This window comes from Pseudopodoces humilis, chromosome 19 (genome assembly GCF_049639895.1).
Source record: "Pseudopodoces humilis isolate 2021_Gansu_Grassland_sample_001 chromosome 19, ASM4963989v1, whole genome shotgun sequence".
Taxonomy (NCBI): Eukaryota; Metazoa; Chordata; class Aves; order Passeriformes; family Paridae; genus Pseudopodoces; species Pseudopodoces humilis.
In genome coordinates, this window is record NC_142218.1 from 5958893 (window position 1) to 5982381 (window position 23489).

The 23489-nt window shown below is 52.0% G+C and overlaps 2 protein-coding genes across 3 annotated transcripts in view; one reads left to right on the forward strand and one right to left on the reverse strand.

Annotated features, from left to right (window-relative positions):
• The first annotated feature begins 1663 nt into the window (after positions 1-1663).
• On the forward strand, positions 1664-15213 carry KCNS1 (potassium voltage-gated channel modifier subfamily S member 1). 2 transcript variants are annotated; one of them, XM_014254107.2, is made up of 3 exons: positions 1664-2348; positions 7164-8156; positions 12949-15213. In XM_014254107.2, exons 2-3 carry the CDS (start codon positions 7191-7193, stop codon positions 13402-13404), a joined length of 1422 nt encoding a protein of 473 aa, XP_014109582.1. In that variant the 5' UTR covers positions 1664-2348; positions 7164-7190; the 3' UTR covers positions 13405-15213. The 2 variants fall into 2 exon arrangements, with proteins under 2 accessions (XP_014109582.1, XP_087920623.1); XM_088064497.1 differs by lacking the exon at positions 1664-2348 and adding an exon at positions 2956-4022.
• Positions 15214-18684: 3471 nt separating this feature from the next.
• The window catches only part of STK4 (serine/threonine kinase 4), a 45621-nt gene continuing 40816 nt past the window's right edge, over positions 18685-23489 (reverse strand). The window contains exon 11 of the mRNA XM_005524671.3: positions 18685-21772. Coding sequence (XP_005524728.1) covers positions 21614-21772 — 159 coding nt within the window. The 3' untranslated portion in view covers positions 18685-21613. The remainder of the gene's footprint in view (positions 21773-23489) is intronic.

The window sequence follows — 23489 nt, forward strand, 5'->3', positions numbered from 1 at the left end:
AAAAAGGCAGAAAGAAGAAAGGAAGGGAGCTGCCACAAGCTGAGCGCCTTTTGGGATGACTCACTGCAGCACTGAAATGGCTGCTGGCTTCAGACTCACCCTGCCTCTGCGATTTGCTTCCAGACTGCAGAAGAGACCACGGCAAGAGGTTTTGCCCCCCGTGCCCGTGTGGAGGATTTGCGTGTGGTTATTGACATAATCCGCCCCGGTCTTCAGCGGGCGGAGACTCGCCTTCCTCAAGAGAGGAAAATGGGGGGAGACATGAAAGGAAGAGATGGCGAGGCATTTCCAGCTGACCTGATTTTCTGCTTGTTCCCATCTCCACATCACTGCCAGTTAGCTCAGGAGTGGCAGCGGGAGCACGGGGCTGGCCTGTGCCGTGAGGAGCTGCGCCTTACCGGGGCCATCGTAAACACAGCTGTGCCAAGGAACAGCCCTTACACCTCAATTTGCTGGAAAACAGCCTTAAAATGGGAGTCTCCCTTTCCTGCCACAGCGTACCAGTGTCAGTGCAAAGGCAGGCCAACGAGCTCTGGTTGGCTTGTGGCAGAGTCAGGCCTTTCGCCTCTGAATTTGTGCAGAAAAGGGAAAATTCACCTCAGGTGCCATTGCTGCAGCAGCCAAGTCCCCTCTGAAGGATGCCGTGATGCCAGCACAAACCTGCACGGGGCCTCTTCAGCCTGGGAAATGAACTTTCCTTCTCTGCAGCTGCTTCCAGCCAGAGCCTTGAGCTGCAGCAGGAAACATGGAGGTGTCTCCTCTTCGCGTCTCCCCAGCCCCTTCCCAGGGTGATCCCTCCAGTCTGGGGGCAATAAGGGCAGAGCCTAGGCAACTCCCTTCCCACTCATGATTCAGCTCCTCCACACGGCCCAGGGACACTCAGCACACCTCCTTATACTGGGAGAGCTGATTTTGGAGGGGACAGGGCTGAGGTCTACTCTGTACTACAGCAAAAACAGGGCTCTGGTGCAGACACAAAGTGCCAGATGGAGTGGGCGCCCTTGCAGCGCCAGGCACAGCTCCTTCCCTGAAAAATGGCTGGATGAGAACTATTTTCAGATGGGAAAAGAAAATTCACCCTGATCACCATATGTCAGTGACAGGCAGAGAAAACCCCACGTGGGAGCCAGCCCTCCTCCTACCCCGTGGGCAGCACCCCGCCGGGGCTCAGCACCCACCATCAGCCAGGCTCGCAGCTGCCTGGAGCAGACAAAGATGGGCATGTTTATCTTGCAGCTTCCAGGGATGCTCAGCCATCTCTAATTGCCATAAAAATAAATGCTTTTTGCTTCGTATCACAGAACAGAGGAATTTCCCTCTGGTTTTTTTTACTTTTTTTTTATTTTTTTCCCTCTTTTCTGAGGCCTCCCTCAAAGTCATCCCTTCCCCCTCCCTCCGCTGCCTCCTTGCCATGTAAACAAGCACAGGCACACACAGTCTGACACATCACACACATGGAGACACGCTGATGGCCCTGCAGCGGCCAGCACTGCCTGGCACAGGGACAGGACTGGCAGCACACGCGGGAGGCGGGCGTGCGGGCAGGGGGAAGGATGCTCGCCACCAAAAAGAGCTCTCAGCCCGCCTCGTGCAAGCCTGGAGAAGGCTGAGAGCCCTGAGGCTCCAGCCCCTCGGACTGCAATCAGCGAACCGATGGAAGGGATGCAGAGGGGGCTGTGAAGTCTCGCCCCGTGCGAGCCGCCTGTCTGACACAGCTGCTCTGTGCTGGCTGGCGGAGCAATGAGCCATCGCTGCGGGGACATGCAGCCTCGGCCGTCACCCTGGGAAGGTCCCTTTCCCATCCTCTCCTTGCCATCCCCCTGCTCCAGCAGCTGACTTCCGGGGGAGTTGGTGCGCTTGCGGTGCTCCCCGGGCTGTCTGGGGATGGCCCCGGGCGGCGGCGGCTCGCTGACCTGAAACCCAGCGTGTGCCATGCCCGGGACTCGCTGCCTTCACCCACCTCCCAAAGAGCCTTTAAGGAGACACCGAGGAGCTCGGCGAGCCAGGGGAGCGCTTCCCCGCGGGGCTGCCCCGGTGCCACACACGCTCCCAGTTCCGAGGAGCAAGATGGAGATGGATCGCACGGAGGGCGACTGCGAGGGCAGGGGTGCATCGTGTGCCCGGCGCAGGGCGGCACCGCTGCCCGGGCCCTGCTCGGCCTGAACACACCCGGCACGGGACCGCCCGGCACCCCCAGCTCCGGGGGCTCAGCCCCACCGACAGCTCTTGCCACCCGGGCAGCTTCGCAAAGACCTGGGGTAGTCCAGGGCCGGGTGGGACGGGTACCCACAACGCGCCTGCCACAGCCATCCTGTGAGCTCTCCCGCCTTCCAAGGGACTTCCAGCAGGTAAGAGTTCAGGAACGCCGGGGTACCCTCGCCTGTTCCAGATTCCCGGCTCGGTGGTGCCTTCGCAGGGGACACCGCCAGCTTCGCACGGAGCTGTGCCGACCCGTCGGCCGGTTTCACCAAAATCGGGTCGCTGGTCTTGCCCGGTGGCTTCTCCCCGGGCATCCTTAGTCCTGTACAGAGCTCGGGAGGGGCTGGTGGGAGGCAGAGGCAGCCAGGAACCGGGCACCGAGAACCGGGCACCGGGCTCTGGGAACCGGGAATCGGGAACCGGGCTCTCCCCGACTGTTCCCGCGGCCCCGGGAAGGGCGGCGGGCGGGACCCCCGGCCCCGCGGAGCTTCTGCCGCCGCCGCCGGCCCCGCAGGGCTCGCGGCTCCGCGCCGGGCGCGCTCGCTGCGGCGGGGGCGGCGCCGAGGCAGGTGAGCGGCGGAGCGGGGCCGGGCCCCGCGCCCGGGGTGCTGCGGGCACCGGCAGAGCGGGGACCGCGCCACCGGCACCCGGGGCGGGCGGGGACGAGGGCAGCGGCATCCCGGGGCGCAGCAGGGGACCGGCATTCCGGGGCGGGGTGGGGACCCGCGGCATCGGCATCCCGGGGAGCTGCAGGCACCGACATCCCGGGGACCCGCGGCACTGGCGTCCCGGGGCGCGGCGAGGACCTTAAGATCGGTAACACAGGGACCGGGGCACCTGCAACCCGGGTACCCGGGGTACCGGAACCCCCGGGCATTGCAGGGGTCAGCACCCTGGGGTGCGACGGGGACCCGGGGCATCGGCATCCCGGGGTGAGAGGGCAACCGGAGCAGCGGCGTGCAGGGATGAGCTTGGGGAAGCGAGGCACCGACATCCCGGGGTAAGCGAGGAGCCCGGGATGCTGCCGGGTGCCGGGGCGCAGGGACACTCCTCCCCGTCCCTCTGCGGGCGCGTGTAGGGGAGTCCCCGGCCCCGGAGCCTGCCTCCCCCGGGGGCTGCATCCCCCTCCCCGGGGAACGGAGCACGGAGGTCCCTCTGGAGACCCGTGCAGGCGCAGTGCGAGACCTGGGAGTGGAGGCTGGCACAGCGCTGGGCTGTGGGTAATCACCCTCTCCTGCACCCGAGGCGAGCAGGGAGTCCCCCGTCATCTCCATCTCCAGCCCTGGGCATTTTGGTGGCCTCTCAGCGTACAGCAGCAGCTTGTGCTCTGCCTGCAGGGAGCAGCCAGTAGTGGGAATCCCCCTTCCATTCTCCCCACTGCCTGCCTGGCAAACCCCCGCACCGCCCGAGGCTCGGCTCGCTCCTCAGCATCTTGAAGCCGATGAGACGCTCAGCAGTGGGGATGGGGCTCTGCAGGGACAATTTTGGGTGACCAGAAAGCAAATGTCTCCTCAGTCCTGTCATATGGGGACACCACCCAGCAGGAGATGGGATGCCACCCAGCCCCACTGCCCCCCTCAGGCACTCAGCAGGGGACCCCCAGTCCTACCCCAGTCCCATGGATATCCTGCACAGGATCTCCTCAGTGGTTTGCAGCCACCACCCCTGCCCACCCCGGACGTGCACGGTCACAAGCCCCGGGTGACAGGGCGTTTAGGTCTAGGCTACAGGCAAAGGATAAGAGGTTCCTCCTCCTCTACGCATTTCTAATGGCTCCTTTGAGACAAGCCACACGACTCCCTGCTGGGAAGCCTCGCTGAGCTGTAAGTACAGGGTTTTTTATTTGGGCTGTTAATCTAAATCCATTGTATCTGGTTGGAAAAGACCCTGTGTGCAATGCTCCCTGCACTTGCTGCATCCTCACTTGAATGTCTATTAGCACCTTCCTTCCCACTCCCTTGAGTTCCCTCTGCCAGGTAGAATAAATATACTAACTTCCATTTGAAAGCCTTTGAGAAAAAAAAAAAAATATGTTGTCAAGGGAAACTCTTCTAGCATTACTTATAGACATGCTTGATCTATTTTATATTTTATTTTTACTGTCATAAATGCATATATCGGATTTTTTTTCCTCCACCAGATAGATATTAATTTGAACGCCCAACACCCAGCTCACACTGGGCTTGTGTAATTCTGATGGTTGTCTCAAAATAGCTTACAATATATTTCAACATTTATCAGAAAGAGACTGGCTTTATCTGTTCCCTTTTTCCAATCATTCATGGAAATTTTGGGTCAAGTAAAGAAAAATTTTGCAAATTCACTTTATCCCAGACAGACACATTTGTATTCTCCGTCCGTCAATGGTTTTAAATAAAAATCACCCAAGCTTCCCAAAGTAAGCTTCTGTTCCCCAGCTGATACCCCTGCAAACGTGAACGGGGCGCATGCTTTGATGGTCAGGGGAGATCACACCAGGTCCCAGTGCAAAGCCCAGTTTTGTTCTAAAGCTGAGCTTAGCCATTTGTGAAACAAATAGGCAAGAGTTATAAAACTATTAATTGCTGCTTTAGATTCCTAGATGAAAGCTGTATGTGGGCAGAAGGAATTTGGTCTATTCATAAGCGAACATCGGAAAGGAGCATCTCTGGCAGTTCGTGACCCTTCTCCTCACTCTGCTTCCAGTGCAGGAGGGATGGAGGGATTTCCCTGGGGTGCAAAGCTTGCGGGGTCCTGACACCCACATTTAAATTTTGAGCTGGGAGAGAGGTAGGAGCCGTCTCCCTTCTGGCTGTCAGGGTTTGGCACGTCTCATCCAGAGCCACAACCGTGCACTGGGGATGGTCTGGCTGAGCTGGAGCAATGTGCTTCGGGCTTGTCCTGCATTTTACGGCTGTCCTGTGCCCCAGCCCAGCTCCCAAACCTTGCCTTTGATTTTGGTGGCATTTGGCCTGACCTTTCAGAGAAGCTGCTCTATAGGGAGGGTGCAGAGAGAATCTGAGGCTGGTTTTGGGATAAGCTGGATCCCACAGATGCACCTCCAGGGTCCCCCATCTGTGTGTGTGCTTATAGCCTGAATGCATGAGCATCCTTCTGGAAGGAACCTGGATTAGTCATCCCTACCCCACAGATGGGCTGTGTGATGTCTTCTCTGGAAAAGCTAATCTGACACTGAAATTCCAATTTATCCCTGAAAGAAGAGTTTACACCCCTTCTTCTCCCTTGCTTTTGGCGTAAGCATTAAAAAATGGATCCTGCTCCTTCTCTCCCCTTTGAAAGGCAAGACAATGAGTCCATTAAGCTCTGAGGTTGATCACAAGCCTGTTGTCTCCTCCAGACGTGGTGTAATGGAAGCTCTGGTTGTGGTGCAAAGCTGTGTCTTTAAGGAGCCCTGGCCGGGAGATGCAGTGGAGTTCTCAGATGCCTTTGCCAGGCTGTTTCACACAAATCTGGCATTTCCTGCACCACAGCCCTGCTCAGCCTAAAAGCACTTCCAGGGCTTAACCATTACCTGTTCCTCTGCAGTTCTGCTCTGACCTACAGGTTTGGAAGTGACCTCCCAGTCTGACAAACCTTTTACACGGAGCTTCTTAGACTTGAAAGCGAGTAGAGCCCTGTGTTTGCCCCAGAAACCCTGTGAGATGGCTGGTGAGGAAGGAAGGGCTGCAGTGGGACCCACCTCGTGTCACTGACCTGGTTTTGTCCCCTGGTGGCTGCTGTGGGACCAGGCTGTCCTGTGTGGGGTCTGCTGGCACCTCAGCATCACTGCAGGGGCTGCAGCCTTTTCTCCCTTGGCTCCTGTCTGTGCCCTCTGTCCCCACAGCTCCTAAAAGCTTGAAAAATTCTGTGGGTGGTATTAGACAGGAAAAAAATGTAATTCCTCACCTGAGAGAGCAGAACAGCAGCCCTCAAACCCCACCACTCTGTGCCAGGAGCAGAGGGATCCCGTGAGTACAGGGTTGCTCCATGTGTCCCCTGGTTGTTTTGATGAATAAGGTAGGTGAAAAAAATCTGATTTTGAGGTGGTGCATAAAGATCACAATGATTTTTATTTGCCTTTTTGCTCTAAATTTCTGGTCAGGACAAGTAAATGCATCTGAGGGGTGGAAATGCTTCTCTTTCTTTGATGCTTTAACTGTTTCTCATTAGAAAATAGAATTTCTGCTGCACAAAAATGCCTGGCACCCTGAAACTTATAAATCCCTGAAACACAATAGAAGTCAAAGCTCTGTGTTTTTATTTCCCCATTGACACACAGATTTTATTCAGTCATCAATGATTCTGAACCATGTTTTTGTTATGTTTCAACATAAAATAATCTTAATATTTTACATGGCAGAACACACAAGAGGAAACAAAACAGGCAGATGAATTGTTTTGACACTTCTTCCTCTCAAATCCTCCCTAAAATCGACACCTTCTGTGACAATACTTTGATTTTGGCAAAACTGCCTGTGCTGCTGGAAAGATTGCACCATCTAAGGACTTTTTGACCAGGTCTAATTAGCAGTGTAGGTAGTGGGGCTACAAAGCACTTTGGCAGAATCACAGCAGTGGTGATTTGACAAGATCTAATTTTTCCTGCGGGAGACTCTTTGGGGAATAAATCTTCTCTTCAGTGACTAATTACCTGTTTGAAGAAGGAGAGCCCCATGGGTGAGGTGCTGGAGGTGCATTAAACTGCCTTCCTCAGGCCATTGACAACCTGCAGAGGGAGAAACTTTAGGAGGTAAAAAAGCAAGGAATATTTCACATGGAAAAATCATTGGCTTTTCTTTTTTCAGCTCCCATACCACAGGAGAACAACAGTCTAAAGCTGTTTCTTTCCCCTTCTCTTTGGTCCTCACTTCTCAAAACACAAACATCCCTCCTCTCTCCCCAGGGTGCTTCTGGCCCCCCCACCCAGGAGCACCCAGACCTGGGGGAGCCCTGCGTCCCCTCCAGCCCCGCTGTCTCGTCCACAGGTGGAACCCGCTCCTGCTCTGCTGATCATGGTCAACAAGACCTTAAATTACTGGGGTCCCAGTTTTGAGGAGGACGTTATCAACATCAACGTGGGGGGTCTGAGGAGGCGGCTCAGCTCCAGCGCCCTCTCCAAGTTCCCCGACACCCGCCTGGGGCGGCTGCTCTCCTGCGACTCCGAGGAGTCCATCCTGCAGCTCTGCGATGACTACGACGTGAGCGCCAGGGAGTTCTACTTTGACCGAAACCCTGGATTCTTCCTCTACGTCCTCCACTTCTACCAGACGGGGAAGCTGCACGTCATGGAGGAGCTGTGCGTCTTCTCCTTCTGCCAGGAGATCGAGTACTGGGGCATCAATGAATTCTTCCTGGACTCCTGCTGCAGCTACCGCTACCACGAGCGCAAGCTGGAGAGCCGCCACCACAACTGGGATGAGGAGAGCGAGGTGAGCAGCGTGGACACGTCCCCTGATGAGATCTCTGACATCAACCACGACCTGCTGCGCTACAGCACCCTGCGCTGCGGCAACGTGCGCAAGCGCCTCTGGCTCACCATGGAGAACCCCGGCTACTCCATCCCCAGCAAACTCTTCAGCTTTGTGTCCATCAGCGTGGTGCTGGTGTCCATAGCCACCATGTGCATCCATAGCATGCCCGAGTACCAGGATGTGGATGAGAATGGCAACGTGCTCGATGAACCCATCCTGCACAAGCTGGAGTATTTCTGCATCTCCTGGTTCACCTTCGAAGTATCCTCCCGCCTCCTGCTCTCACCCAACCCCAGGAAGTTCTTCAAGCACCCGCTGAACCTGATTGACATTGTCTCAGTGTTGCCCTTCTACTTCACCCTCCTGGTGGACGTGACCATGGGCAGTGACTCGGAGCTGGGCAACCTGGGCAAGGTGGTGCAGGTGTTTCGGCTCATGAGGATATTCCGGGTGCTGAAGCTGGCTCGGCACTCCACTGGACTGAGGTCACTGGGGGCCACCTTGAAGGTAAACTGTGTCTCTAGCTCCTTATCTACTCCTTTAGTCTCTGGGCAAGGAGGAGACCTCTGGCATGGCTCGGGGATGGGGAAGTCCCTATTTGCAGCGAGCTCCCAGCTCTGGGTGTGCCTGGCGAGCTTGTTTGGGGTGGTGGGTTGAGCTGTTGGCTGTCTCTAAAGCAGGCAAAGGTGAGGAGCACAGACTGCACACACAGCACAAATCCACACAAATCCAGGTGCTTCCAGGGTCTCAGCCATCCCACTGTGGTATGAAAGCTTCATTGCACAGCGCTGGAATAGACTCAGCCATGCATAGGTGGATGGGCACGTCCCACCAGAAGTGAGTCAGTGCCCAGTAGTGCTGAGAGCGACCTGCTGAGCAGGTAGCAGACCAGACAGCAGGTGCTGGGTCTACCAGCACCAGGCCTGTTCCTGTCCCCATTCTGGGAAAAGGGAACCCTCCTAAGGGCATGCTGCTAGCTGACCAGAGGCCAGTGTCCAACCTCTGGTGTCTGCCCATTTAGGGAAATGTAGAAATCCTGGTCCAGCTGAGTTGATACTTGAATGCTTCAGGATACAGTTAGGTTGGCACAAAGCAGCAGTAGAAAAGCAAAGGGTGAGTTGCATGGCCTGGAACAACCAGCCCCAGGCAGGGTCTATGCCCTCAGCAGAGGCTGGGTTGCCAGCAGCTGCCCCTCAGTGTGATGGAAAACTTGGCATGCAGGGCTGGGGGAAGCTGGTCCCAGGACCATGTGGTCCTCTGGAGGGGGAAATGCAGACTACATGGAGGACCAGGGTTCAGGCAGGCTTAGAAATGGCATCCCTGCAGGTCTGGTGAGAGGCTCCACCTTCCCCAAAACATGCCCCAAGCCTGTGTTTCTCCAGACCCCCACCCACGTACCTCTGGCCTCTTCAGACAGACCAAGGGCAACTTGAAATCTGTCTTCCAATCCTCACTATCCTGGTGCTGCAGCCAGACCTCCATCACTGCAGCTCAGTGGTGAAGCAGGACCAGCTTCCACACCCAGTGTGGTTCCACTCACCCCCACCATCTCTCCCCTCCATCCCACTTCTGCTGAGGGCCATGTTCCTGAATCTGGAGAGAAGGAAACTCACTTACTGTGCTTACAGAGAAAATCCAGCCTGGTGCAGAGGCAAATTAAACTCAGCTTTTAATTGTCCCTGGCTCTTGGTGATTGCATCAATAGCAATCCTGAAGCTGATCCTTGAGCCTGCTAAGACTCAGGGTGACACGTGCTCCCAATGCCCCACCTCACACAGGGCTCACGCTGGGCACTGGGGTATGATCACCAGGGCAAACACTGCCTCTTCTTGGGGCAATTGCACAAATATCCCTGTGCTTTCCCCCCTTCAAACAACTGGTGTACCACACAAATGGTCAAGGAAGCAATCTTTGTAACAGAGCCTGAAACTCAACCAAAGGGCCACTCTCCTCCCACTCAGTGCCTGGCATGGGTGGGAGCTGCAGCTCCTGGTGCTGCTCCCTCCGAAGGGCCATGACAGGGATGAGTAGCTGGGGAACACCCTGTTTGCACTGCTGCAGCAGTGACAGGGCTGGCATGGGGTGTACTGGCATCGGCAGATCTCGGCTGCTGGGGTTGGACCCATTCCCGTGGCTGAGTCATGGAGGAAAGCAATCATTGAGTGTGAATGGGGGTGAGGATGGGCAGCAGAAAAGGTCTTCTGCCAGCTTCTGCTGTGAAGAAGGATCAGCCCTGCCCAGAACTAATCTTGCAGAGCCCACAGAGCATCAAAATATTCCTGGCGTCCTCAAAACCGGCTGAGAAGAGAGTGCAGGGAGGGTTGTTTGAAATGAAGATGCCTGAAGTCCTACCTGCATCCTACTTCTGATCACTCACCTTGAAAAAGCACTGACAAGTGACAGACCCAGGTAACACTGTTGATGAAATTTAAGTAAACTTGCACACGTGGAAGTCCTGCTGGTGCTCCATCCGAGCATGAACAACGCCTCTCAGCAGAGCAGGCACTGATGGACTCATGTGCATATTACTAAGCAGCAAAGAGATCTGGGGAGCCAGAAGCATCCTGGCTCTGGCTTCTGACGAGCAGCTGATTCACCCAGTGACGTGCTGGAAAGTGCCCCTTCCTGGGGACTCCATAGCCAGTTCTAAATGGGGATGAGCAAAGACACAAATCTGATGCAGCAGCTTGGCATTGTGATTTAGTGGGCACATAAATTACAACGTCTTCTTAATCATAATTTACTTCCTCTTGCGAGAGCAGAAAGCAGGAGCAGAGCAGTGAAGGCTGTTAACAGCCAGGAAGTGGCAGCGATGGCTCTGGCAAGCTGAGCGATTGTTCCCCTGCCATGAAAGTGCTAGCAGAGGGAATTCTGCCACTTGTGCATTGTAAACCCTCAACAGCCCTCAGATTGCTTGGGGCCTGATCCACAGAGTGTTTAATTTGAGGAGAGGCTTCCTACACGTCTCTGCTCTTCCTCCCCGCCATGCCCGCCGTCCATTGCGGCTATCGCAGCTCTGCAGGTGCGGCTTTGGGTGCCCTCTCCCACTGGCAGTCGATAGATGCTGATCCCTGGGGAATTACAGCACATACAGGGATCTTCAGGAGTTGCTGTCTGCCCCCTGAGGGGCCTAAATATGTAAAGAGGTTTGAACTGCACATGACATGTCACCCTGCTGTCACTACCATGGGCCGTCTTTGCTTGATCGGTATTCCGATTGTCTTCTGCTGTACTGCAGGAAAGATGTGAATCTGGCAGGAACCTGGAGAGACTGCTGCTTGGAGGGTTTTTTGCTGGAGTCTTTTATTACCTAGCATTGCCTCCCCCAAGCTGGCTACTTGCTAAGCCTGCAACCCACCCAAACCCTGGTTAAAACTGCATCCCACCCAAAATCTATCCAAGCCTGCATCCCACCCGATCCTTGGCTAAACCTGCATCCCATCTGAACCCTGGCTAAGCCTGCATCCCACTCAAGCCATGGCTAAAACTGCATCTGAGCCAAACCCCAGCTGCAGCTGCCTTCCCCCTCAATCAATGAGTGAACCAGAAGTTTTGCAGATAAAGGGCTGAAAATAGGTGGCAGCCAGTGCTGAGGATCAGCTGGGAGATTTCTGGAGCCTTCCCTGTGCTACAAACCCTAACCCTGCTTGTAAATTGAAGCAGCAGGAGCTACAGAGCTGCCTGACTTCCCCTTTGCCTTTCCCCTCCAACACATCCCAGGGCCAGAACCGATACTCTTTAAAAATGCATGAGGTTATTTGGTGCTGCTGGTCCCCAGCTGGGATGTACAGACCTGCTGTTAACTTCCAGCCAGGAGCAGGTCTTTCTTGGCCAGGTGATACAGCCTTGGCTCTGAGCTGTTTGTCCTCCTTGAGGAGCTCCCTTGGCACTGCTATAGGGCACTTGCAGTCACAGGTGAGGGAGGAGAAAGGGAGAAGGTGGAGGAGGAAGGGGAGGAAGAGGAGATTATTTGGTATTACTGGCATTGGCTGAGCAGCTTTTGCCAGCTGTTTAAGCAAAGTCTCCTCATTCCCTGCCATGAATCCACCTCCTTTAAGTCTCATCCTAACCACAGAAGCCTTTTCCCACGTCTGCTGCTGTTTGCTTTGCTCAAATGTTGTTTCCTTTAGCTATTATGTGGTCTCTGCTTGTTAGAAGACTGGGAAAAAATCTGCACAATCAAAGCTCTGCTTTCCTTTACCCAAAAGATGAAGAGCAAGCTGGCAGGTCAGTGGGCAGAAACATCTAAAAAATTCACTTGTGGCAGTAAAAAAGTGATTGGACAAGCCATGCTGGGAGGATGGTGGTGGCAGTCTGTCCCCTGGCAGTCCCTTCCCAGCATGACTTGTCCTCCAACCCCCTTGTCTCCCCCTTGGGCTTCTGGCACAGGTTTATGCTTTGTTCAAATATTAGGAATATACAAAGAAAGATTGCAGCATGAAGGTTTTAGGTTGAAACCAGAGAAATGATGTCTTCTCCAAGGGGCACTGCATACCACTGCCATCAGAGTTGGGTGTCCCATGGCTCTATTCCCACCAAGGCTCCCAGACCCCTTGGGCTGTATCTCATCAAGCTGGGGCTTGTAGCACCCTATAGGATGGGTGCTAAGAGCAGCCCATGCTGACACTGGATGTGTCCCTGGACCGCCCTGGATGACCAGGGATGTTTGGTTTGGTGTCAGTTCTGATGTGATGTTTCTACATGTGTGTAACAAAAGGGTTTCATGATTGCTGAGGCTCAGTGGTGTTGGGGTACAGGAGGGACCCTGGGGCTCAGGGGTCCCCATGGAGCCTGGGTTGAGACCTGGGTAAGAGCTGAGCTCAGCTGCAGCAGAGACCATGTCCTCCTGGGCAGTGCCAGCGACTCAGGAAGGTACAGATTGCTTCTTTTAGTGGCTGCTATTAGGTGGTTTCTGGAGACCTGCCAAGATAAAAGGAAAATGTGCTAAATATTGTTAGCTGAGATCAGGCCAGAGTGAGTGCTGGAGGCAGGGGAGCAGCCTCTGCCGGGGATCCCTGGCTGGGGAGCACAGATCTGTCTTCCCTCCTTGCAGGCTGGTGGAGTGCAGAGAGGCAGCTGTGGGTGCCAGGAACAATTCCTGACTGCACCACTTGTTCCAGATGTGAGTCACTCATGCATTCCTGCCCCATCCCAGCCCACCCCTGCAGCAGAGGTGGATGGAGGCACTGAGATCCCTGGTGGAGGTGTGCAGGGAGTCTGTGCAGGGCTGTGTTTGCACTGTGGGATCTCTGTGTCCTGGTTCCTGGCCCCCACTGACCGACTGTGCTTTGCCTTCCAGCACAGCTACCGGGAGGTGGGGATCCTGCTGCTCTACCTGGCTGTGGGGGTCTCTGTCTTCTCTGGAGTGGCCTACACTGCTGAGAAGGAGGAAGACGTCGGCTTCGACACCATCCCGGCGTGCTGGTGGTGGGGCACGGTCAGCATGACCACCGTGGGCTATGGCGACGTGGTGCCCGTCACCGTGGCGGGGAAGCTGGCGGCCTCGGGCTGCATCCTGGGGGGCATCCTGGTCGTGGCACTGCCCATCACCATCATCTTCAACAAGTTCTCCCACTTCTACCGCAAGCAGAAGGCGCTGGAGGCGGCCGTGAGGAACAGCGGCAAGAAGGACCCCGAGGAGGTGGGGAGCATCTCCAGCCGCGACCGAGACTCGGAGGCTCTGAGCGAGACCTCGCTGGGCAGGGGCAGCCCCGACCGCCGTGGGCTGACCCCCGGTGCCCACCCCAGCCCCTGACCCCTCTCTCAGTGGCCCTGGGGCATGTGGGACCTGCCTGCTCACGGCGAGCACGGCACCGGGACACGGCGGAGGAGCCACGGCCGGCATCACCCCTGCCCTGCAAAGGACAGGAGGGGCTGGAGGAGATGCCCAGTGGGTGCTGGCTGCTTCCAGACCCTGTGCCTGCCTGGATGTGTCTCAGCCTTCACCTTGCTCACCCGTGGCTGTAAAGGGAGGTTGTGGTGCTGGATATGCCCCTGCCAGAAAGGGAGGCAGAAAATAAGAAATACAAGTGACCCCTGACCAGGCACTGCCCCAGATATATGGAGAGGGATTTTGCTCTGCCCTTAGGTTTTGTGTTGTCCAGGGTGAGGTTAAATAGCTCAAGGATGAGGCAGCCCTCAACCAGGCTGGCAGCCATTACAGATCCTGTGCCATGTCAACAGCTCCAGCCCCAGCCTTGTCCGACCTGGAAACAGCCTCAAAAGGCTCAACTGCCCCTCCAGCCATAAAGGAAAGGGGCCTGGGAATGAGTCTGTATGGGAGGAGAGGTAGTGTGCAGCTCAGGGTGAGCCCCATGTCCCCAGCCCCTGCAGTGGGATCGACCGAACCTCACCTTCTTTCTATTGCAGATAGGATTTATCTGCTCTCCTGCACTGCCACTGCTGGCACCCCCAGGGACCTGGGGCTGTGCTGGTAGCACTGCCGACACATGGGGGAGGGATCCAGCCGGGGATGACCAGGCAGAGGGAAGGCAGCAGCAGTCAAAGGGGTCGAGCTGGGGGAACTGAGGAGCCAATCCCAGTGGGGCTGTCCCCCAAGCCCTGGTCTCTCTTGCCACAGCCCCTAGCCTGGCTTAATCCTGCCTCTTCCCTCCCTGTCACAGGGCCAGGCAGGGGCAGGAGGGCTGCAAGGAGGGGGTCACAGTGTCCCAGGTGTCCCCACAGGGAGCTGAGCTCCCCGGGTGCTGCTGCACTCACCTTCCCTGTGCAGGGAGCGAGCTGGGGCAGAGGGGACCTTGCACCACTTTTGTCACCACTGCGGGCAGGGAGGTCAGCCTGGAACACCAAACCCCCATCCTGCCTGGACCCCCAGCCCACCTGAGCACCTTCAGGGCTGCTCCCAGCACAGCAGTAATTCCCTACAGAGCTTTTCCCTGCCCTCCCACGCCCTGCTCTCTGGAAATTGTGTAGCCCCGTTGCACACAGAGGAGTGCACCCAGCAATGCCTGTTTTGAGTGGGAGAGATGTGCCTCCTGCAATCCCAAACCACCTCAAACACACGTTGAAGGCTGCAGGGTGACCCCAGGTACCTGGATCATGGGTTTGCTGCTGGTTGTCTTGGCTGGCTTCCAGCACAGCTGTAGCTGCTGGTGCCGGCTCTGCCTGTAGCGATCTGCTGGTCATGGGCAAGGAAAGCCAAACCAACACTGGTGCAGGTCCAGCCCTTCCCAAGCCAGTGGGACTCAGGGAAGGTCCCCAAGGAACAGTGGTGTGGGATGGGAGGGTGCTCACGCTTCTGGCATCATCAAGTCTTCCAGTACTGACAGTTCATGGTCCGCTCCGCGCTTATTCCTGCTGGGAGCTGGGACTGGAGAGCAGCACCCTCTGCTCTGACCAGCTCCTGCTGCACTGTTACTTGAATACAGGAAGGAGTTTCCCCTTCTCAACATAAATATTCCAGTAGCAAAATGTATTCAAATGTGAAGAGTAAATTACATCCATTAATGAAAAAGCATTATGCAAATAATTAGGAGCATGTAAATTAATTTTCTATCTATGCATGGGATGCATACTGTATATTTTATTAAAGACCTCGATGATCTGCTGTGGATGCTGGTTTCTGTTTCGTGGCAGCTGGGTGTGCTCATGCAGCCAGACTGAGCCAGGGCTGGGTCAAGGTGAGCAGGAGCAGCCAAGCTGCTCCCACAGCACTGCAGGTCCCTGTCAGCCAGCTCCATCCCCACCTTGGAGCACAGCAGTGCTCCCAGCTCAGCCCTGCTCTGGATGGTGTGCTGACAGCTAGTCCTTGTGCCTGGACCACTGCTGTCATCCTGCCTGGAGCAGTTTGAACAACCCACCTTCCTGAGGCTCAGAGAACGAGGCACTCATGGGGTGTGAGCGCATGGGTTGGAGCTGGTGGGCTCTGGGAGAAGCCACTTGGGGAGCCAGGCATCACAGCAGGGAGGGAGGAAATCCTGATGCTCTATGTGGCCTCTCTGATGCTCTGGAATGAGGGGGGGTCTCTAGGCTGTTGTTCTGCAGGGGCTGGCTGGGGAGGGCATGACAAGTTACTCTGCTGGGCGTGACAGGAGTCAGGGGTAAAAAGAGTTTCATCTTTATTCCTTTGAGAGCTTTCCCATTAAAAAAACTAAAAATCCACGTGGTGCTAATCATTCAAAGGCAAAAGCTCCCCTACCTTGGGGGCTGCAAGCAAGGCAGGATCTCCTGTGAGCCCCTCTGCCACGCTGCAAAGGCACATCAGAGGGGGCTGGTGCACAAGAGCTCCAAGCTCTGGTTTGGGAAAGCCACGAAAGACGTTTTCTTTTTTAAGCCTCCTGCTCTCTGTGAAGACATTAGGATTTGTATGGCTCTGAGTAACTGCACTAGGAAAATCCTCCCACTGCTGTGCAGGCAGATCTCGCCGAGCTGGAGCTGTGCAGAGCAGGAAGAGCCGGGTGCAGGAAGGTGGCAGCAGCAGCAGCAGTGGGTGAGCACAGCCCACGCTCCCCACTGAGACACGGCTGTGCAGCACTGGGCTGCAAGGACAGGCCCCACTTACTATTTCTAAGGCAAGTAGGAAACTCATGTTCTTTTGCTAATCCCTAATCAGTTTTCCTGAGTGGCTGCATTTTCATTTGATACAGTGGGTAAATCAATTACACACTTTATCAGGTTATTCCTACAAAGCTGCTTTCCACATTCACCAAATGATTGACTAAAGCATGACTCTCTTGCCTCCAGGGAATGGTGATTAAGGAGTGACCTTATTAAGCTGTTTAATGCAGCTGAGAATTAGACAACTCTGCTCAAAGAGACAAAGTAAACTTCATTACCTTTCTTTAAAACTTCTTTTCCTTTGCCAACTTTCAGATCCATGACTACCCTGAGCATGGTCTGTGCACTTGGCTGGTAATCAAAAAACCAGGAGATTTTAAAGGGCTTCATCTGTAGGAAGGAAAGACTCCTCACTGGTAGTGTTTCTGGGATCTCTCCTGCTTGCAGATTCCTACAACCCTGCTGACCTCAGCAGAAATTAGATCTCATTGCTTCAGCACACTGCTTGACATGTTGAATCAGTGTTACTTCTATTTGCTGAACTATGTAAGGATGTCAGTAAAGACAAACAGTGCAGTAATTCCATTTTTTTTTTCTTTTTTACAAAATAATGCTAAACCACTTTTGCCTTGTAATGAGACAGCCCCGAGGTTTGAATGTATTTAAGGTTTCACTTTAGCCTTTACCTGAACCCAAGCTGCTAACTTAATTGTAGGAAAAACACAAAATCAAGACTTCTATTCTAACCATCTGAGAAAGCCAAATGAGCAGCCTGGAAGGCATGGAATTAAATTAACCAAATGTGCCTAGACAGGTCACACCATTTCAGGGAATAAAAACCACAGGCCAGGCATGCAGGGAGGCACAGCACCAGCAATGTATGCTCACATCCAGACCTCGAGTCTGGTGAGAGCAGCAGCATGGGAAAAACTGCCCCACATTTCTTTCAACATCATGCTCTCTGTAGTGAAGGAATGAGGGTCCAGAGCTGGTGAGCGCCTTGGGCTGAGGAAAATGCACCCTACAGCTCATTTATCTGCTGACTGTGTACAGACAGGTCTGCAAGAGGCTGCTGTGACCACTCAGGGTGGACTCAGGGCTCCCTCCATGTCCAGCACTGTATTGATTTGGACAGCAACAACCTAGAGGGGAGCAGGACAATTCTTTGTGGATGGAATTGAATTGTTTTAAAGTTTTTAAACAAATTGGCTTTCTTCCTGGACTCTTAAATTAAAGAGCAATTAACTCTCAGTCTGGAAAGAGCTGATGGGCATTTCCTGGTTTGACTCTTCAAAATTTTGCCAAAATGATTAGTGAAATGAAAAATTGTCAACTCTCGAGGCAGGGCTGTCAGCCAACGCTCAAAGCATTTATCCAAGCTCAGACTCTTTTGGCCTGTGGACAGCAGGAAATGGTACAAAATGAGGGTGTAGGAAATGAGTAGCTGAGTAAAAAGGACACTGGCACGGCAGCTCCTGTACCTTAATGCTAATAATTATTAAAAAACTGCTGGTGTTATGGGCTTAGTGGAGAGCTGCCTTTTTCCCTTAGCAGGAGAAGATCAAGGCTAAACATCAGTTCCAGCTCGTGGGGACCTGTTGCTGGGTTTGTTAGTCACATGCACAAGTTTGTGCAGCAGGTGCAGTGCTGCCAGCACACAAACACTCCCCTGGTACGGCTGCACAACCCTCCCTCCCTTTGTTCTGGGGCTCCACAATATCCTGGTAATGTTGCTGAGAATATGTGAGAGCTCCAGGCTTCCCCAGTTACTAGAAAAGCCAGCAGCCTCCCTCCCTTTGATTTCCAAGCTCCTTCCCAACATTTAAAAGCTCAGATCTATTTTGTTTCTTCCGGAATTGCTAACCAAAGCTGACTCCTGAATGAATTCTGTCTCTGCTCCAGTTAGTCATCCCTCCAGGACAGATTTAGTAACTGCTCAGGGAAACCACATCGAAGCCAACAGTTCACCATTGGAAGGCAGCACCCACTCACTGTCAGCTTCATCTTTTTCTGAGCTAGAAAGCTCAAAGTGCAGCAACTGAGCCAGAATTAGGAGTGAGCCTCTAGCCTCACCTGTTGTGTAGGAAGGTGGATAAACTGATATGTACCTAGCCCCAAATCTGCCTGCAGGCTCAGGGAAGCTGCTGCAGAGACAGCAAGGACCTACAGCAGAGCTCAGCATTCCCATCTGCCAAAACACCCCGTGGGGCAAACATCCCTCCTGCATGACTGGAGCTCCAGGCATGCCTGTTGGAACTGCCTGAGCATCACCTCCTGAACCCCCACAGAGCTGCCAGAACATGGAACTGCCCCTCTGCTCAAGCAATCTCACCCCAAGCTGCAGAATTAGTGATGTTTTAAAGTGTGTGTCTGACACGTTCACTGCCTGTGCTCCCGAAAGTTTGTGCTCTCCAGAGCCCTGCACTGGCTGACTGGAGGTGCATCATGTTAAAACCTGTCCTGGTAAACAATAACACCCCAAAGTACTGCAATGCATAAATATGAGTCACGACACTGATGCTTTCAGGTAGGGACAGTTTATTTGCCCCTTTGAACAAATAAGGCAAGATATTTGAGAAAGATCAAACAAAATCTCCTGTATCAAACTGAGAGGAATGCAATAAAAGTTACCGTTTCATACATATACAAACTAAAGACCCAACACTATTATATACAAACAGCCAGATCTTACAAAACAGCATTTCAAGTCAGCAGTTTATGCCAGTGTTGCTAATTTCTTTGTTACAAAAAAAGTTAAAGCTACAAACTTCACATTTGTAAGTCTCACATGACTGACACCATCAGTATCTCTGGGTTTTAGAAGCAAAGAGAATGGTTTGCCCAGAACCCTTTCCACAATGCAGATGGACCCAAGGAGCACATGAATACAGCTTCACAATTAAGCAATTTTTTTACTTAAAACTTTGTCAAAACATCCTTCCCTTATGGTACCAGCCTTGGTCATAGCTTGGAGGACTTTGAGAAATGAACAGGTACTGTGCTCCCAGACATTCTACAAAGGGACCAAAAAGGGAAATATTTTCTCCAACAAATTGAAAATCAGTGAAGGAGAAAATAATTCCTCTGCACAACAGCTCCAAGTGCAAGAAACATCATTAAATCTCACCCACTGCAAGCATTTAAGAAAGGTTCAAAGACAGTTAAGCCATTGGACCAGTTTTAGTTATTTTGGTTTGTTTGCTACATTTTAAGACAATCACGTCAGCAAAGCAGAGTATTTCAAGAGTGCTTACATTCAGTTACAGCAGTCACAGGTTGCATATTCTGTAAATAGACACCACCCCATGGTGTCTCACCTAAAAGTTGGGGTTTCTAATGCCCTCTGATCTCTACAGTTATCTATACAGTGCAGAGGAAAAAAATCCTTCCAGCAGAACAGGCTTGCCCCACGCCGCACAGGCAGTGCACAATTCACCATGTCACAGATCTCTGTGCCTGTCACACCAGAGGTGCTGGGCCAGACCCATCCAAGTGATTTGTACAAGATCCAACTCTGACCACAGAACTCCCTGCTCAGCTGGAGGAGTTTCTTTGATGCAAAGGATGCTCATGAAAATTGCTCATCATAAAGACACAGTCAGGGCAAAGCCGATTGCACAGGTTCCAGATGAGCCCTGATGTTCCCCAGTACCTGAGGCTGTCAGATTGCTGGCTATCCCAGGGTCTACTCCTCCTGCAGAATCCTACCTGCACTGCTTACTGCCTCCCTTTTCCTTAGGGACAGTGTGACCCCACTGCACTGTCAAACTGAGACAAACCAATGCAAGGAGCCCTGCAGAGGGTAAGAATGGCTTGGTTCCTTTCACAGCTGAGGAGCAGAACTGTGAGCAGCAGCCAAGAGCCTGCTCCAGCGGAGAAACGAGACCCTACAGAAACATGAAACAAACACATCACCTCTGTAGCAGCACTGGATTCAGGAGACACTGCTGTGTAATCACCTAGGTGATGTACCAAGGCCTAGTTCAGAAACATGTGGAAACTGTTCCCTCTATCAGAGCAAAGTAAAAAAAGATTGGTAGAAGCACTTGCTCTGCCCAAACATCCCATCATATGCTAGGAACATGTGAAACTACACAGCTGTGCTGTTAGGGCCCACAGGACAGAGGCACTGCTCAGTCTCTGCCCTGCAAACAGGCTTTGTGTTACTCTCCACTGATGTGAGCTGATTGCACCGTCCTCACAGTGATTGTACATGCTTGGGGCATTGTGGTTGATTGAGCTGTGCTGGGCAGGGACAGCAGGGAAATTAAAAAAAAACAAAAACAACACAAGAACATCCAGAAGAACTGGAAGAGCCTGAACCTCTTCCAGCAGGACATTGGCAATTATCTTCTCATCCAGATCAACTCTGCCTTTGCTCCACCACCATAAATGCACCTCTTTGTTAATTTAACAGTCCTTACTTTCAGTTTGACTCTCCTGATGTGCTAAACCTTGCAGAAATGTGAAGGATTGTGAAATCGAGTTTTCATTCAAGCATCCAAAGATGTAAATTTGAAATGAAGCCTATAAAATATTTCACAAGCTGTGGAGATTTTTAAGTCCTCTAAGACACAGCTGAAGAACCTAATTCCTGAGAGAGGTTCACACAACTTCCACCCGTTCAAACGCTGTTTCCTTTTCCCAGCACTCCATTCTCAGCAGGGTCACCCTGAAGGACATTTCCAAACAGACAGACAAAGGGCTATCAGATCACTGACTGGCTTTTGGTTTTGAGTGGGTGTGGATTGTAAGTTACAGAATGTAATTTCTTATGGAGGCACAACATGATTTACCTACTCGTATAAATTCATGAAGTACACAAAACAAAGACAAAACTGAGGTCTTGAAGAAATCACACTTGCTTAAAGCACACAGTGTAAGGCATGGGGCTTATTACAGGCTTTTTAAAAACTGAGATTTAAGTTTCTTTCAAAAGAAACTTTGTACATGTTCTCACCTGTTCTCTTCAGTGACCTAAAACTTATCAGTACCTTAACAGTAGAAACAGTTAACAGCTTGAAATTGAGTCTGTGCATTCACAAAGGAAAACAAAAACAAAATACCCACAAAAGAATCAGCTGTTACAGACAACAACCTGTATTAACTTAAACCAAAACGGACTCCTGAAAGTTCAGTTGAAAAGAGAGTGAGCCAACTTTCATTAGCCTATTTCTATCTGGTTCCTCTGGTTTAAAAACAATCCTCCTAAAAACAGTAACAGAACTCTTTTGGAATAATGTTTTAAATAGATGTCTAACATTAAAACATACAATCAGGATTTTCCACGTAACGGCATTCCTGAGTTCACAAAGGTGCTATGGAAAAATAAACGAGCAGAAGTATTGCCCTCTATTTTGCTAGCATATTTCAATAGAAATCAATCTGTTCAGTAGTCACAAAAGCAAGGGGCTGATTGTTTGAGGATGGAAGAACGTTCTACCCGTGGCTCAGAAGTTCTGCTGCCGCCGCTTCTTGGCTTCGATGGCATCGAGGATCGGCTGCCGCTTGGACTGGTACTTCTGGCGAATCTCCTCGATCTCCTGCTCCATCATGGGGTCCAGGGCAGACAGCCTCTTCTGAAGCTCATCCACGCTCCAAGTCTTCAGCTAGCAGGGAGACAAAAGAGGAACAGACACTGGCATCAGTGCAGCCACCACCCACACACCTGCAGGGATCCTGCTGCTCCTGACGGCCACAGCGCATCTTCCAGCAGGGAAAGACACGAAGAGTTCTGCTCCAGGCTGCTGCTCCCAGTGAGAGTGGTGTGAGCCTCAGGGTACTGCTCCTGCTCATTTCACAGGTACATTACATGCTCTGGTTACTGGCACTGTGAGCACACAACCAACCAGTGAAATGCTTCACCCATGGAGTTGCTTTTCTAATGCTTCGTTTTTGCAGGCTTAGGACAGAAATCCTGCACTGAGAGGGAAGGAAAGCAAAGTTCTCTTCTCCTCCCTTTTCCTTGCAACTAAACCTCCTTATGCTAAATGATAAAAGGAGACACAGGGAACAGGAGGAAAATCAGATCATTGACAAAAGCTGCATGTGAAAAAAAAAAGGCAATTATGTACAATCAGGCTGCATCTCAGTCATGGTGAGGAATTCAGACCCTGCTACACCAGAAATCCCAGAGCACAAGCACACACCAGGTCACTTTGGGTCAGCCTTGTACTGATAAAATATGCAAGTACAATTTGTATTTTCCTGTACACGTGAAGATGTCAGGCTCATCTGGACAGGCTCCCTCTCCCTGAATTCCCTCTCTGCCTGACCTTTGTTTAACTGGCTGTCTTGTCCGTGCCAATTTGCTGAGAACTGGCACAGGAAAGTTTTGTTCTGTGATTACAGATGCCAAGTGTGGCCTGGGACAGCCTAGATTGTCCACAGCTACAGCCTTTATGAAATGTTATAATACTATAACTGGTAGAACAGACAGGATTTTAGTATAATGTTAAAAATATGTACACTGGAAGCACTTCAAATATTTACTTAAGCACCAGTCCTTTCCCCATCCAAGACCAAGTGACCACAGGAGAGACTGTTTTACAGGCACAGGACAGAAATGACTGTGCAGCACCTGCTATCAGCAAGCACCTGCTGTGGATGCTAAAAATATGCAAAATAATTTTGATTGTGCACAAAGAACTGTCAAATTTTTTTTTTTTTTTGCTTTCACCAAATGTCATAATTAAGTGACTATTTTCATGCAAGTGGGGCTGTCCTAGTTTAGCTGTTAATTAGTCAGCTGTCATGGTTATTCTTCAAGCCATTTCTGAACCAAAACACAGAGTGAAATGTTTGCTGCCTACTATAAGACAACAAATGAATGTTTAATGGCAGTTTGCATCACTTCTGAAAACTAAGATATGGAACTCCTGATGCCTTTTCCTGAGGTGGAAGAGATATCAGTCCCTAAATCACAAAGTCACCTGCTACCTAATTTCTCACAATGTCTTTTGAAGTTCTTTAGCATATTCTGCTAAATGAGACCTTTCCTAGTTGCTGTTTCAAGATCACAAACCCATTTTAATAATCCAGGCATATATAAAACAACCTTTCTGCCCAGGGTATACAGTCCTTCAGCCTTTCCAATCAGGCATCTGTTCATTAGAAAGACAAAGCACTTCCTCCACAAAGATATATATTATTTATACACATTAATGCAACTTTAACAGGCTGCAGTTTAAGTTGATGCATGGCACCAGTTGCCTTTTCACACTAATTTATTAAGGAGCAGGTAATTATTCAACATTCCACTTCCTCACAGTCTAGGGAATTGAAAAGTCAAATAAAAATGCAAAAGAGAAGAAAATATTATTACAA